Below are 14174 nucleotides of genomic sequence, written 5' to 3'. Positions count from 1 at the left end.
TAGAACCTATTCTAATATTTATGGCAGATTTTAAATACTTCCATTACTATGATTTCTTTCGGTTCTTCTTCTTCTTCTTCAGTCTTTAGCATTTTAACCTTTCCTGTGTCTCTGAAAATAGTTATTTCACAAAATTATTTTTTACTCCTCAAAGCAGAAGAACTCTAGAGCTGTGGCCAGATTCTCAGTTAAGTATGATAGTAGAAGAGAAAATTTGACTCCCCATGATCCCTGGGTGGGTGATTGCCTTAAACACAGGAGTTTAGAGTTTCCACTATATTGAGGCCTCTTAATATCGAGAGGACTAATTTGCAGTGTCAGTTCTACCAAAGAAAAATGAATGAAAAAGGTAAATGAGAGACACTCATTTGAAATGTTCTCACGCTGCCTTCTTGAAAGCGGTACTATACGTATCTTATGCAACAGTGCTTCTCAGACTTGACTGATCCTAGGAATCGACTGAAGGAATCAGCTGTGGATTCCGATTCAGCTGGTGGAGTGGGACTTGAAGTTCTGCATTTCTGACTCCTGGATGTTATCCGTACTGTTGGGACGTGGACCATTTGAGCAATACAGTCCATCAACTACTTTTCTTCCTTCTAGATGAGATCAACTGGCCTGAAAAGGATGAGGCTCCACCCCCTGATGCCCAGGATCTGATTACCTTGCTCCTCAGGCAGAATCCCCTGGAGAGACTGGGAACAGGTTAGAGCACATATGTTTTAATTTTGCTAATACGCAGGAAATAATGTCAGTGTGGAGCACTCAGAGGTTTGTATTTTTGGTTTTTTTTTGCATGGGGAACATCTGTTGATTGATGCAGAATATGACTACAATACACTATAATAATATTTAAATTTTTTTTTCTGATTCAGAGCAGCATGCATGCTATGAGGGTTGGTGGCTGTTGTTTTGTTGTTGTTCTTTTTTGGAAAGCAGAAATTTTTCTTACTTTGTTTCAGTCAGTAAAATTTCTCTGGAAGAAAACTTCAAGGGCAAAGGGCATATGTAACTCTTCTGTCTTGAAAAGCATGAATCTTAAAAATTTGAAACAGAAGGTTAGGTATATGGAGAGTTTTTTTTTCCCCTAGAAGGATTTGACCCAGCAGTTACTATCTACAAGTTTTGAAACAGGTTATCAGTACTTGAACTAATTACTAGAAACGAGTGCCTTGGGTTGAGCCATGCTATCCTATCATGGTGATGAGCACCATGGCCCAAGAAAGAGGATTAAAAAACATTAACTTTCAAGATAAAGGAGGTAGTAGATTTATTTCTTGCTGATTATTTTTTCTGACTGTACTACTACCAGTTTTTTGTTTTTTTTGCTGATTATTTTTTCTGACTGTACTACTACCAGTTTTTTGTTTTTTTCCAAACTCCTATTCCTTTTCTTCCTTATATTCTTAATAGACAGAGATTGCAAGACAGTCCTAGCCAACTCCAGTATGTGAATGTACCTGGATGAGTCTACATATTAAATACACATGATGCACACACACCCACACACACATACAGCACACATCGCACATACACACTGTATTGATAAAAATTTTCATCAATGACAATTATTGACTTGCTGGGTTGTTTATTCTGAGCTGTTTCATCCTACCCCATTTTACTAGAAAGATAAGAAGATGCTGATGAGATCATTCTCTCACCCAGTTTTTTCTAGACAGAAATCATTTGCAAAAACACCAAATATATATATCTTATATTGTGCTCCACTTTTGCTCAGAGCTTCCTCAGTTGGAGAGCTCTTTTCTTGCTTAAGTATGGAATGCTGTGCTACCCAGAGTTTCTGATGATTCATTAAAACCCATGGACCCAATCTTTATTTTGTAAATAAAGTTTTGTTGAATCACAGCAGTACTGTTCACTTGCACATTACCTATGGCTGTCTTCATGCTGCTTGGCTGAGTTGAGTAGTCATGACCAACTCCATGGCCCACAAGGCCTAAAACATCTACTGTCTGGCTCTTGGCAGAGAAACCTTGAAGACCCTGCCTTAGAGAATTTAAGAAGCTTTCAATGGAGCTTTTTTTTTTTTTGGCCACACTACAAGGCTTGTGGAATCTCAGTTCCCCCACCAGGGGTTGAACCCAGGTCAATGACAGCGAAAGCCAATGTCCTAACCACTGTACCACCAGGGAATTCCCAAGAAATTTTAAAATCAGAACTCAACTAGGAAAACTAATTTGAGTTGAGTTTTGTACTAGAGTGCCTGCCTGCATGCTACGTAACGTCAGTTGTGCCCGACTTTGTGACCATATGGACTGTAACCTGCCAGGCTCCTCTGTCCATGGGATTCTCCAGGCAAGAAGACTGGAGTGGGTTGCCATGCCCTCCTCCAGGGGAGCTTCCCTACCCAGGGATCGAACTGCGTCTCTTCCATCTCCTGCATTGGCAGGCAGATTCTTTACCACTGGTGCCACCTGGGAAGGCTTTATGCTAGAGTACCATGTGCTTTTTGCTTTCTTCCATGGGTAAGCGGGCCTTTCACTAGGAAAGGTGATATAATGGAAGGTAAAGGCATAAACTCGGTCGTCAGCTTGCCTGGGTTTAAATCTGAAGTGTGTGATCACGAGCAGGTTGCTTCCCTTTCTGTGCCTCACTCCCTCATCTATAAAGTGGAGCTGATGGAAGGTCTACATCCCAGGATTACCGTGAGGATAAAAGATCATCAACACTGTCTGTTGGGACCAGATGTGACACCGCTGCTGCTGTTGTCATTTTGTATTTTTCTTGCCTGTATAATCCCGTGCTTTCCCCTTTGGCGTATGAGACTCAGGAATGGTGAGGGTGCCCCCACCTTTGAGCTGATGAACTCTTTGAACAGAATTCTTTATCTTTCTTGTCACCCTATTTGGATTTCCTTTTGCTGAAGTGACTAGCAAACTGGTTATTTCCCTCTGTCTGTGATATACAGTTGGATTTGCTTTATGGTTCAAGAGATAAGCATAGCTGTCCAAGAACGGGAGTCAAGGCTCTGTGTGGTGCAGAGATTTGAGAGGTGGTTTTACCCACTTGAGTCAAATGTGAGAAGCAGAGGCATTTTAAGATTGCCCTGCAACAATACAAATATCTGTTTGTGTAGTCTAATCAACTGTCCCAGAGAAGTATTGTTCTAAGGTAGAGCTAACAAGGTATAGGAATCATATCAGCACTCCCACTAAAGAGTTCTCTTCAGTGTCCGTGCGTCACTTTGGAGAGTTTTCCTATTTACTCTGCCCATTTCCCTCTCCTCGGAATGTGTGGACTCTTGATTGGCCTTCACTTAGCAAGACAGGGCTATGGATGCTGGTCAGAACATCCACATCTGTACGTTATTTGCTGCAAGTTATCTTTGCACATTTTCTCCTTGACTGCTGCTTTCAGTCTTTTCAGGGTTTGACAGATTGAGAAACAAATCTTCTAGCAGAAACTTGAAAGAGACTTTAAAGGACCCTGCCCAAGCTCTTAGAGTTGTCAAGGAGAGCTTGCCAAACAGGCAGGTCCAATGTGACGGGTCCCAGTAGGGCCCAGAGAGCGAGTCTGAGAATCCTGCAAGTCTGCCATGCTGCTTCCAATGACAGTGGTGTGGATTTGATGCATATTAAGAGGGCAAAATAATGCACCACGAAATGTGCGAATGCACATTTGCCCGGGAGACTAGAGAGGCTGAGAAAAGGAGTGTGAAGAACATAATGGATGTTTAAGAAAATTTTGTGAAAGGAGAGAAATGCTCAAGGGAGAACACTAGTGCCAAACCCTAACTTGCAATTTGGGACCTTGTTGTACTTGAACTTGACTTTTGAACTTGTAGAATATTGAGAGCAGCTGGGCTCATTGGACTTGAGACCTGCTCAGATGTGACTGACTCCCACCCATAAGCCAGCTGGGAGGTCGTAAGTCATTTCTTCGTTGCCTGGAGTCTCAGTTTCCTAATCTCTGGAAATAAGCATGTTACACACCTCATGGGATTATTGTAGGATTGAGTGTGGGCGTGTTGGAGGAGGTGTGTGGTTCCATTAATCTGGTGCATAACAGGAGCTCAAGAAATGGTCCCTTTACCTTTCTGGTGAATTGTTATGGTGAGAGTGACATTTGCATGAGTTCCTGTGTCTGATGATTTGTGTTTGGCTCATAAAGCCACCATCTGTACTATTCCAAGAGGTTGCTGTTCAGTCGCCCAGTCATCTCTGTCTCTCTGTGATCCCATGGACTGTAGTATGCCAGGCCTCCCTGTCCCTCACCATCTCCTGGAGTCTGCCCAAGTTCACGTTCATTGTATCGGTGATTCCATCCAGCCATCTCATCCTCTGATGCCCTCTTTTCCCTCTACCCTCAATCTTTCCCAGCATCAGGGACTTTTCCAATGAATCATCTTTTCGCATCAGATGACCAAAATACTGGAGCTTCAGCATCAGTCCTTCCACTGAATATTCAGGGTTGATCTCCCTTAAGATTGACTGGTTTGATCCCCTTGCAGTCCAAGGGACTTTCAGGAGTCTTCTCCAGCACCACAGTTTGAAGGCATCAATTCTTTGGCATTCCGCCTTCTTTATGGTCCAGCTCTCACAACTGTACGTGACCACTGAGAAGACTACACAGACCTTTGTCGGCAGAGTAATGTCTCTGCTTTTCAACACACTCTAGGTTTGAGGTTGTGCCGTGTGCTTAGTCACTGAGTTGTGTCCAACTCTGCGACCCCATGGACTGTAGCCTGCCAGGCTCCTCTGTCCATGGGATTCTCCAGGCAAGAATACTGGAGTGGGTTGCCATGTCCTCTTCCAGGGGATCTTCCCAGCCCAGGGATCGAACTCAGGTCTCCCACATTGCAGGCGGATTCTTTGTCTGAGCCACCAGGGAAGCCCAAGAACACTGGAGTAGGTAGTCCATCCCTTCTCTAGGGATGACTTCCCGACTTCCCGACTCAGGAATTGAACTGGGGTCTCCTGCATTGCAGGTGGATTCTTTACCAGCTGAGCTACCCGGGAAGCCCCAGGTTTGAGGTTGTTAGCCCAGGGTTAATTTTTCTTTGGTATGTCCTTTTGATTCTTTTGTTCCCCCTCTCTCCAGAAGTGCATGAAAAACAGGGCTCAGTGATAAGCAGCTGCTTCTCAGTGGGGCACAGAGGCCAATGGGTGAGACCTGGGCACTGGGTCAGCAGTGGGCTGGGCTCCCTGGGGAGGGCCCATTTGTCATTCTCCATAGATAGCAAGTGAAGGCTCTCACCAATATGTGTCCCAAGGTGTGGGTCAGGGAGCAAACACTCTGGATATGGTCAGGAAGTGTCTTTTGAGCCTTTGGGTCCAGAAAACTATGCTTTTCTGGTAAAGTTGAGTGACCTGGATGTTCCAGGGCTGTCATCTGATGAAGCCCCAAGAGTGGCAGCTGAAGTCATAGTCATTGCTGTACAGTGCTTGGTAGGCCGCTTGGTTGGCCACTAGTTAGGGCCTGACTCTTTGGACCTCAGTGTCACTGGCACAGTGAAGGAATTGAACTGATGCATATTTAAGCCCTTTGATCATCTCCAAGCAAAGATCATGGGAAGAAAATGTCCCTGGCAGATGTGTTTGGGGATGTTTGTTGGGGTAGAAGAGAACCAGGCTGCACGGAGGGCTGGAGTTGGACTAGGCAGAGATGCTGGGGAGCTGGGTGTGTGGCTCCCTTCCCCGATATCCACATGGTAAATCCATTTGAAAGTTGATGCGAGAGAGAGGGCAGGGTAGGATCTCAACTCAACCAGGCCTCCCCTTGCATGGCATGTGGTGCTGTGGCCCTGAGGATGGACTGGTGGTCTTTAGACAGACCTCAGCTCAGCCCCTCTAACCCTTACTCACCGGATGATCTTGACCCGTATAGTTTATTGCATATTTGTTTTTCACATCCAAAAAATGGAGTTGACAATGCCTACCATGAGGCATTACTTTCAGTGGTTTAATTAAAAGAAGCAAGTTGCCTCTTGTCTCTAGTGCAGTACTTGTCAAAGTTGGCCCTCAAATCCCAGCTGCTGATGCTGTTGCTGTTGGGCTCAACAGCAGACTTGAGTATCATGCTGTAAACAAGGGAAAAGCCTACTGAATTCTAGAAAAAGATTCTAATCAAATACTTTGTAAAGAACCCATTCTCCCTTTTGGGGGATGATTTTTTTCACTTGGCGTTTTTCTCTTCGTTCCATCGTTATCAAAACATTGGTTTCCCTTGGCTGGTTTGGAGCCCTAGCCAACCTGTTCCTTGTGCTCAAGGGAGGCCCAGTGAGGACAGAACGATGACTTTGAACTTTACAGATGCCTCCCCTGCCCCAAGACTTTTCATTCAGCTTGCATTTCTCATCCTGTTCCTTTTGTACCCCACTGAGGACAGGATGAGAAGCATGAGTAACAACTCCATTAAAGAGGCATTTGCAACCCGTGTTGAGGGGCATCTCCTGGTTGGGAGACGGATTAGATCCTGGTACTAGTCTTGTGAGAAGTATCTCTTCCTGAAATTGTTTCAGGATTGAATTTTCCTTACCTCCCCCATCAACAGTGTGCATGTTGGTGGTAGGATGGGGGTGTGATTCTCATGGCGAGATTTTTATAACATATGTACCTTCTCTTTACATGGGAGAGTGAAAGTCGCTCAGTCATGTCTGACTCTTTGTAACCCCGTGGACTATACAGTCCATGGAATTCTCTAGGCCAGAATATTGGAGTAGGTAGCCTTACCCTTCTCCAGAGGACCTTCCCAACCCAAGGATCGAATCCAGGTCTCCCACACTGCAGGCAGATTCTTTACCAGCTGAACCACAAAGGAAGCCCAAGAATACTGGAGTGGATAGCCTATCTCTTCTCCAGAGGATCTTCCCAACACAGGAATCGAACCGGGGTCTCCTGCATTGCAGGCGAATTCTTTACCAACTGAGCTATCAGGGAAGAAAGTATGCTATACAGTCCATGGAACTCTCCAGGCCAGAATACTAGAATGGGTAGCCTTTCCCTTCTCCAGGGGATCTTCCCAACCCAGAGATTAAACCCAGGTCTCCCATATTGCAGGTGGATTCTTTACCAGCTGAGCCACCAGGGGAGTCCCTTTACATGGGGGACAGTGTAATACTTTGATGGGGTCTGCCCTTCAAAATCTCTCTTTAAAATCATAAACTGAATTACAAATATTAATTCAATTCACGGAATTGTCCTATCAGGCTCATTTGGTAAAAAGAAACCTAAAACTTAGTAATTGGGATTGCTTTTCATCACATGTATTATAAATCTATCAAACAAGTTTGCCAGTTTCTTATTTAAGAATCTGTAGGCCATAGAATCTAATTCCTACCAATGTTAATGAACAATCCAATGAAATTGAATGATAACCATTATATATTATCATCTTTATTAGAATCTTACCTTCATACATATGCCTATGGCTGATTCATCTTGATATATGGCAGAAACCAACACAATATTGTAAAACAGTTACCTTCCAATTAAAAATAAAATTTTTGAACTTATTTGGAGTTCCAGTAGTTAGAATCTGCCTGCCAATGCAGGGAACACGGGTTTGATTCCTGGTCTGGGAATATTTCACATGCCTGGGTCAGCGACTGAACCTGCATGTCCTAGAGGCCACAGGCCACAACTAGAGAGTGACCCCACTCTCTGCAACTAGAGAAAGCCTGTGTGCAGCAACAAAGACCCAACGTAGCCTGCTGCTGCTAAGTCGCTTCAGTCGTGTCCAACTCTGTGCGACCCCATAAATGGCAGCCCACCAGGCTCCTCTGTCCCTGTGATTCTCCAGGCAAGAATACTGGAGTGGGTTGCCATTTCCTTCTCCAATGCATGAAAGTGAAAAGTGAAAGTGAAGTCACTCAGTCGTGTCCAACTCTTAGCGACCCCATGGACTGCAGCCTACCAGGCTCCTCCGTCCATGGGATTTTCCAGGCAAGAGTACTGGAGTGGGTTGCCGTTGCCTTCTCCGCAACATAGCCTAGATATATATAATTTTTAAATATATATAATTTTTAAAAAAGAGAAAAGAGAAATCGATTGTGGTAGGTATTCCCCCCCCCAAAAAAAACACTTACCTCCAGAGGAATTAATGCCATTACCACGTTTTATGCCTTCTTAGAATTTTATGGGGGTGGTAAGCAGCAAGTCTGCTTTGGGCCAGTGTGTGTCCATGTCCCCAGGTTCAGCATAATGGGATTTTAAGTGGCCGTGTCATTAACCTTTGAAAAATGGAGGAAGTCATGGAAAAATTAACAAAGAAAAACTGTGCCATAGCAACTGCTGTTAGCAAAATCAAATCCCCTGCTGATAAATTATGGGAAAATTTTTGGAGCTTTGGGTTGTAGCATGAAAAAGATTTCCCTGATTTCTTTAATTCTCTCTTGATAATTTTTTTTTTCTGTTGTTCTTAAAAACTGATGCTTACCTTTGTTGGGAGGATAACTGAACACTTTTCCCTCTGTTCTCTCCCTCCACTCCCTACCCTAAGGTGGTGCATATGAAGTCAAACAGCATCGATTCTTCCGTTGCTTAGACTGGAACAGTTTGCTGAGACAGAAGGCAGAATTCATTCCCCAACTGGAATCTGAAGACGACACAAGTTATTTTGATAGTATGTGCATTATCTGACATAAAACATTATTTGGCCTTTTCTTTGTGGAAAATCAGCTCTGTTTTTGATAGGTACCTTTCAGTCCTGAACCCATGAGTTCTAAAACATAATGTTGCCTTGATAGAGAAACTCATAATTAAAATAGCTAAGTTAAAAGCTGAAATTCTGAGTAATTGAAACTGCTTTCCAAACCTTTTCCTGCAGCTCGGTCAGAGAAGTACCATCATATGGAGACTGAGGAAGAAGATGACACGAATGATGAAGACTTTAATGTGGAAATAAGGCAGTTTTCCTCATGTTCACATAGGTTTTCTAAGGTAAGTGAAATATGGCATAAGAGGGTCTCTCTTAGAGAATTTCCTACTGGTCAGATTTGTTGTTGTTGTTTAATTGCTAAATTGTGTCGAACTCTTTGTGACCTCGTAAACTGTAGCCCGCCAGGCTCTCTGTCCATGGAATTTCCCAGGCAAGAATACTGGAGTGGGTTGCTATTTCCTCCTCCAAGGGATCTTCCCGACCCAGGAATCGAACCCACATCTCTTGCCCTGGCAGGAGGATTCTTTACCATTGAGCCACCAGGGAAGCCCGCGGGTCAGATAGTTGGTACCTTAAATACCTTTACAAGATTGTGAAAACCACCTGTGCTGTTGCGGAGCTTGGAGTCTCTTTTAGGGGGAGAAAAGAGTGACCCCATCATTTTGATAAACCAGCATTCCTACCCCCATGCAGTGGTATATTTCTCTGTTTCCAGCTCCACAGATTAATACCCTTTTTCTTGGAGGCAGAGACTTGAGCTCACGGTTTTTCTTTGGGGAGTATCTGATACCATCTCCGTATTGACCCTGGTCTAGCTCTTGCTGGGCCATGGAGGCATCTCCCACTGCTTTTATAAGAAGAACTTTAAGCTCATTGTGTGCAGAGCCTTCTTCTAGTATCCCACGGATACAACACAAAGAAGAAGGCTTAGTGCTCAATATAAGCCCAGACTCTTGGAGACAGTTGATTGTGAAATGAGACAATCTCTTAATCAATGATAGAAAGGGTAAGATATATTAAAGGGGCAGTAGGCCAGCCAAGCTAGAATTTTAGAAATAGATAAAAATCAATGTTGGAGAAAGGTGCTTTTTGACTGGTGGGAAGATTTAAAAGACAAACAAACCAAAGACGCACCTGATAGTCCTGAGATAAGCAGGGCCCTAGGAAGACAGAAATGAATCTACAGGGCACCCTAACTTCATTTTTTGTTTTCACTCAAGATATGTTTTCTGTTGCCATGGCATTTTGCATCATTATTGTGCAGCTTTTCTATAGCAGTGAGTGATTTGAGGGTGTTCCGTAGCTTTTTCTAAGTGACTACCCAGAGTGCTCTCAGATTGGCCGACACTGCCCTCCCTGGGTACAGGAATGACACAGAGAGGTAGGGATTTCCCTGGAGGGGAGGCCCAGGTCTAGAGCAGAGCCAGGAAAGAAGCTGATGACAGTGCAAGCTCTCCTGGTGCCTGTTCTCTGGCCCGTCAAAGCCATCCCCTACGCTGCTCCCTCTCTGCTGTCTCCTGCTCTTTCGCTACCTTCCTCCTAATCCCAGGAGACTATAGGAGCTATAAGGGCCATCCCCATGAGAACAGCAGTTGGCTGGCTTGGGTGTAGCGAGTGCTTCCTGGGTTGGACTTTCAGCTCTCTGTTTCTGCTTCCATCTTGCCGGTGGTACAGCAGAGACCTCAGTTTGCTTAAGCTATGATCCCCTTCAGAAATCCCAGTATCAATACATGAGGCTGCCTGTTGGTATATGTGATTTATAAGCCAAACAAATACCTCACCAAGTACACACTGCATCTCCCCCCAATGGGTCTTGAAACAGGTAATTTATTTTTCTCTTCCCTCTCAATTCCAATTCGTTTTTCTACTTCCTGCACCTGACTGGGGGCCATTCAGTCTTTTTCTCTGTGATTTTCTTTTTCTGATTGACTTCATGGTTAAATGTAATCTAATGCGTGCATTGATCCCAGGCCTGGAAACCCCAACGCATCTATGGATTTTGTTTGCAGATACAAAGTCCATAGTGAGATATGGTGAGAATGTGATGAATTCATAGCTCCCCACTCCAAAAGGAAATAAAATTGTGCAATTGGCCACTCACCTCAGGACTCAAGTAAATAGCATTGGAAAGTACCTTCTGAATACATGGCCCCAATTCAAACCTTAGTCAAACTCTCAGGTTGTTCTCCCAGGACTTTTTTTTTTTTTTCTTCTGACAATCCCTTTCAAGAAGATATTAATAAGTACTGATTCTTTGCCTTGCAGGTCTTCAGCAGTATGGATCGAGGTACTCAGAATTCAGGAGAAGAGAAGGAAGACCCTGGGGACAAAACTAAAAGCACAGCGTTGCCATCCACGGAAACACTAAGCTGGAGTTCAGAGTATTCTGAAATGTATGTGAAATGCTTGTTAAGAAGCATTGTAAACAGTAGCTACCAGGGCAGTGGTTCTTAAACACGAGCATGCATCCGAATCTCCTGGAGGCCAGTGGAAGCAAAGTGCTGACCCAGGAGGTCTGAGATGAGGGCTGAGAATGCATATTCCTCTTTTCCTTTTTTAAAAAATACAATTGTATATCCTTTTACATTTTTTTCATGTATTTGTTTTTAACTGAGCTGGGTCTTTGTTGCTGCACGGGCTTCCTCTAGCTGCCCTGAGAGGGGGCTGCTCTCTGCTTGCAGTGCACGGGCTCACTAGTTGTGACATGTGGGCTCTGCGTGTGCTCAGTACTTGTGGTGCATGGGCTTAGTTGCTCCACAGCATATCAGATCTTCCCAGGGATCAGACCCATTTCCCCTGCATTGGCAGGTGGATTCTTACCACTGGACCGCAAGGGAAGCCCCAAGAGTGTGCACTTCTGACCGGTTCCTGGGGATACCTCTGGTCGGGCACAGTTTAGAAGTCACTGCCCTCAACATGTGTTGGTTAGGCTATCTCAGTTCCATTTTTACCTGTTTTATTTTTTTTCCTAAAATTCACCTTGCACACAATTTCCTAGTGTCTATAGCTATATGACTTTGTTTTGTGTTTAATTAAGGCAACAGTTATCCACATCCAACTCTTCAGACACTGAAAGCAACAGACATAGACGCGGTGCTGGGCTGCTTCCCAAGCTGGCTGTTTCAGCAGAGGCAGAACACGACGGGGCCGCTCCCCGCCCCAGAGAGCTGCACGAGGAGCCGGAAAAGCCAGCCCTGCCTGCTGCAGAGAGTGCTCAGGAGGAGCCCGAGGTCACTACCCCGGCCAGCACCATCAGCAGCTCCACTCTGTCAGGTAAGGCCGTGGGCTGGCCCCTGCCATCCCAGCATCGCCCGCCAAGCTGACAAGTGACTGCGGTGCTCGGAGTCCCAGGCCTGGCTTCGGACAGGCAGTGATGGTGGGTGTTTTGTGTTGCTAGACTCTCTTACAGCCTCACTCCTTAGGGTTGGGCAGTGGACTCCTCAGAGCTGAGATCAGACATCTCAGCCCTCTCCTTAGTGCATGGCTGTACGGCCAGTCTTTCTTGCTTCACCTGAAGCCTTCACGTCCTCTGATGGGTTTCAGCGGCGCCCTTGGATGGTCTTCAGAAGTAGAAGTAGGGGAGCTTGTTCTTCGTTGTGGAGGCAAAGGCACAGCACGGGTCTTGTGGAGCTGCATCTAACTCAAAGTGACGAGTAAGCAACCCTGTCAGACGGTCAGCAGGACCCTCAATAGCGTCTTAAATCACCACCTATACAATGTAAGCCAGTTTTCCCTTCAGTGTTCAGATGGGTAGCTGTTCCCTTGAAGGAGCTGGTTTTTGTTGTGGGGCCACGTTATACCCAGTCACCGAATAGTCTCCACTCTAAACCCTCAGTCATTGCAGCAAAATTCTCATGCCATGAGGTTCACGGATTGAGAGGGGAGAGGGGAGTCAGAAGTATCAACACAGTTCAAACTGATATCTTGTGTGGCTATGAAACCACTCCACTGCACACAAGTTTCCAGCCTCTAGGTAACTGGTGAAGACACTTCTGAGACACAGTGTGGTGTGTGGGAAGCAGTCCAGGGGGTTAGGCCTTTCCTGGGAGAACTCTTTTTGACGTTACTTTTGTGGGAAGTAGACCTTCCTGACCAGAAGAGCAGTGTCTCCACGGGTTTTTAGAATGCCTATGAATCATGGCAGAGAAGGCAATGGCACCCCACTCCAGTACTCTTGCCTGGAAAATCCCATGGACGGAGGAGCCTGGTAGGCTTCAGTCCATGGGGTCGCTAAGAGTTGGATACGACTGAGCAACTTCACTTTCACTTTTCACTTTCACGCACTGGAGAAGGAAATGGCAACCCACTCCAGTATTCTTGCCTGGAGAATCCCAGGAACGGGGGAGCCTGGTGGGCTGCCGTCTATGGGGTCGCACAGAGTCGGACACAACTGAAGCGACTTAGCAGCAGCAGCAGCAGTGTATCATGGATACTTGCGGCCCTTAATCACAGACGTGTCCTCATTAAATGATTGGGCTTACTCTTCCCTCAGAGCAAGGCCTTGAGGTGCATTTCAGATGTTATTTGGTTTATAAAAATGTTATTCATAGCACATCCTTCCACAGAGCAATATGCATTTATGCTTTCAAAAAATAAAAATATGGGTATGGCTTAAGGTTGCTATAATAAATGTTTTCATTAAGCCATATCCAGGATGCTATATTGATAACCATGAATGATTATCGTGAAATTTTTTTTAACTAACTGAATATTCAGTGTATAATTTTGTTTTGTTTTGAATCATTTCAAAATAACAACTTTTACAAACAGGGTTTATTTCCGCCTCACTAAAAGGTCTGGTTCTGCAGAACTTCATGTGAGCTGATAGTTGATCATGGGGAAAAATAATGTTGGGTTTTTCCCTTCTCTCTTTTCCTCTCAGTTCTGTTTCCATGTGGGATAATTCCACATGTCCTAACTTGGTAGAGCCAAGATAGTAGCAATGAAGAAGTGTGTGAAAACAAACTAGTAGCCTAGGATTCCTGTTCATCTTGGTATCGAATCAAATGTGGATATGTCAAGTGCTTTATATTTCTGGTTACTAAGTTCTCATGTGTTTCTTAGTTTATTATTTACTCTGAATAGGGCTGCCTCTATTTCACATTTATTCTTAATATGATGAATTGTTTATGGTCTCTTGGATCCTTCTGCCTACTGACTCTCAGAAAGTTATAAGGGAGGGGGAGGGGAATGGTGTCTAAGCATTTGATTGATTACTTTCATAATTAAAAAAAAAATCTGTCTCTGTCCTGCCATGCATTTTGATTAATAGATTCAAACCACCTTTCTCTCTGTCTCCCTCAGACACACACTAAAAATAATCAAAGACCTTGGGGGCCGTACAGAATAGAGAGATGAGCTGATTTGCTCATAGCCAAGGGTAATTAGGAAATCTGAAAACCGTGACTGTAGTAAAATTAAATTTGTTGATTTTTATATTGCTCCACCATCAAAAAGAAAGAACCCTTGACATTTACAGAACATGAAAGTGACATTATCCACCCTTGGCAGGAAAGACTCACACGTTTATATGCAGTGCTATGAAATGAGATGGC

The 14174-nt window shown here is 44.5% G+C and overlaps 1 protein-coding gene across 11 annotated transcripts in view; it reads left to right on the top strand.

Moving 5' to 3' along the window:
* The window catches only part of MAST4 (microtubule associated serine/threonine kinase family member 4), a 619741-nt gene that overhangs the window by 579471 nt on the left and 26096 nt on the right, over nucleotides 1-14174 (top strand). For all 11 annotated transcript variants that reach the window (XM_027519962.1, XM_027519961.1, XM_027519964.1 and 8 more), the window contains 5 exons: nucleotides 604-705; nucleotides 8461-8583; nucleotides 8788-8900; nucleotides 10885-11012; nucleotides 11657-11892. In XM_027519962.1, coding sequence (XP_027375763.1) covers nucleotides 604-705; nucleotides 8461-8583; nucleotides 8788-8900; nucleotides 10885-11012; nucleotides 11657-11892 — 702 coding nt within the window. The remainder of the gene's footprint in view (nucleotides 1-603; nucleotides 706-8460; nucleotides 8584-8787; nucleotides 8901-10884; nucleotides 11013-11656; nucleotides 11893-14174) is intronic.

Source organism: Bos indicus x Bos taurus, chromosome 20, assembly GCF_003369695.1.
Source record: "Bos indicus x Bos taurus breed Angus x Brahman F1 hybrid chromosome 20, Bos_hybrid_MaternalHap_v2.0, whole genome shotgun sequence".
Classification (NCBI taxonomy): Eukaryota; Metazoa; Chordata; class Mammalia; order Artiodactyla; family Bovidae; genus Bos; species Bos indicus x Bos taurus.
This window is presented reverse-complemented; position numbering and strand designations above follow the sequence as displayed.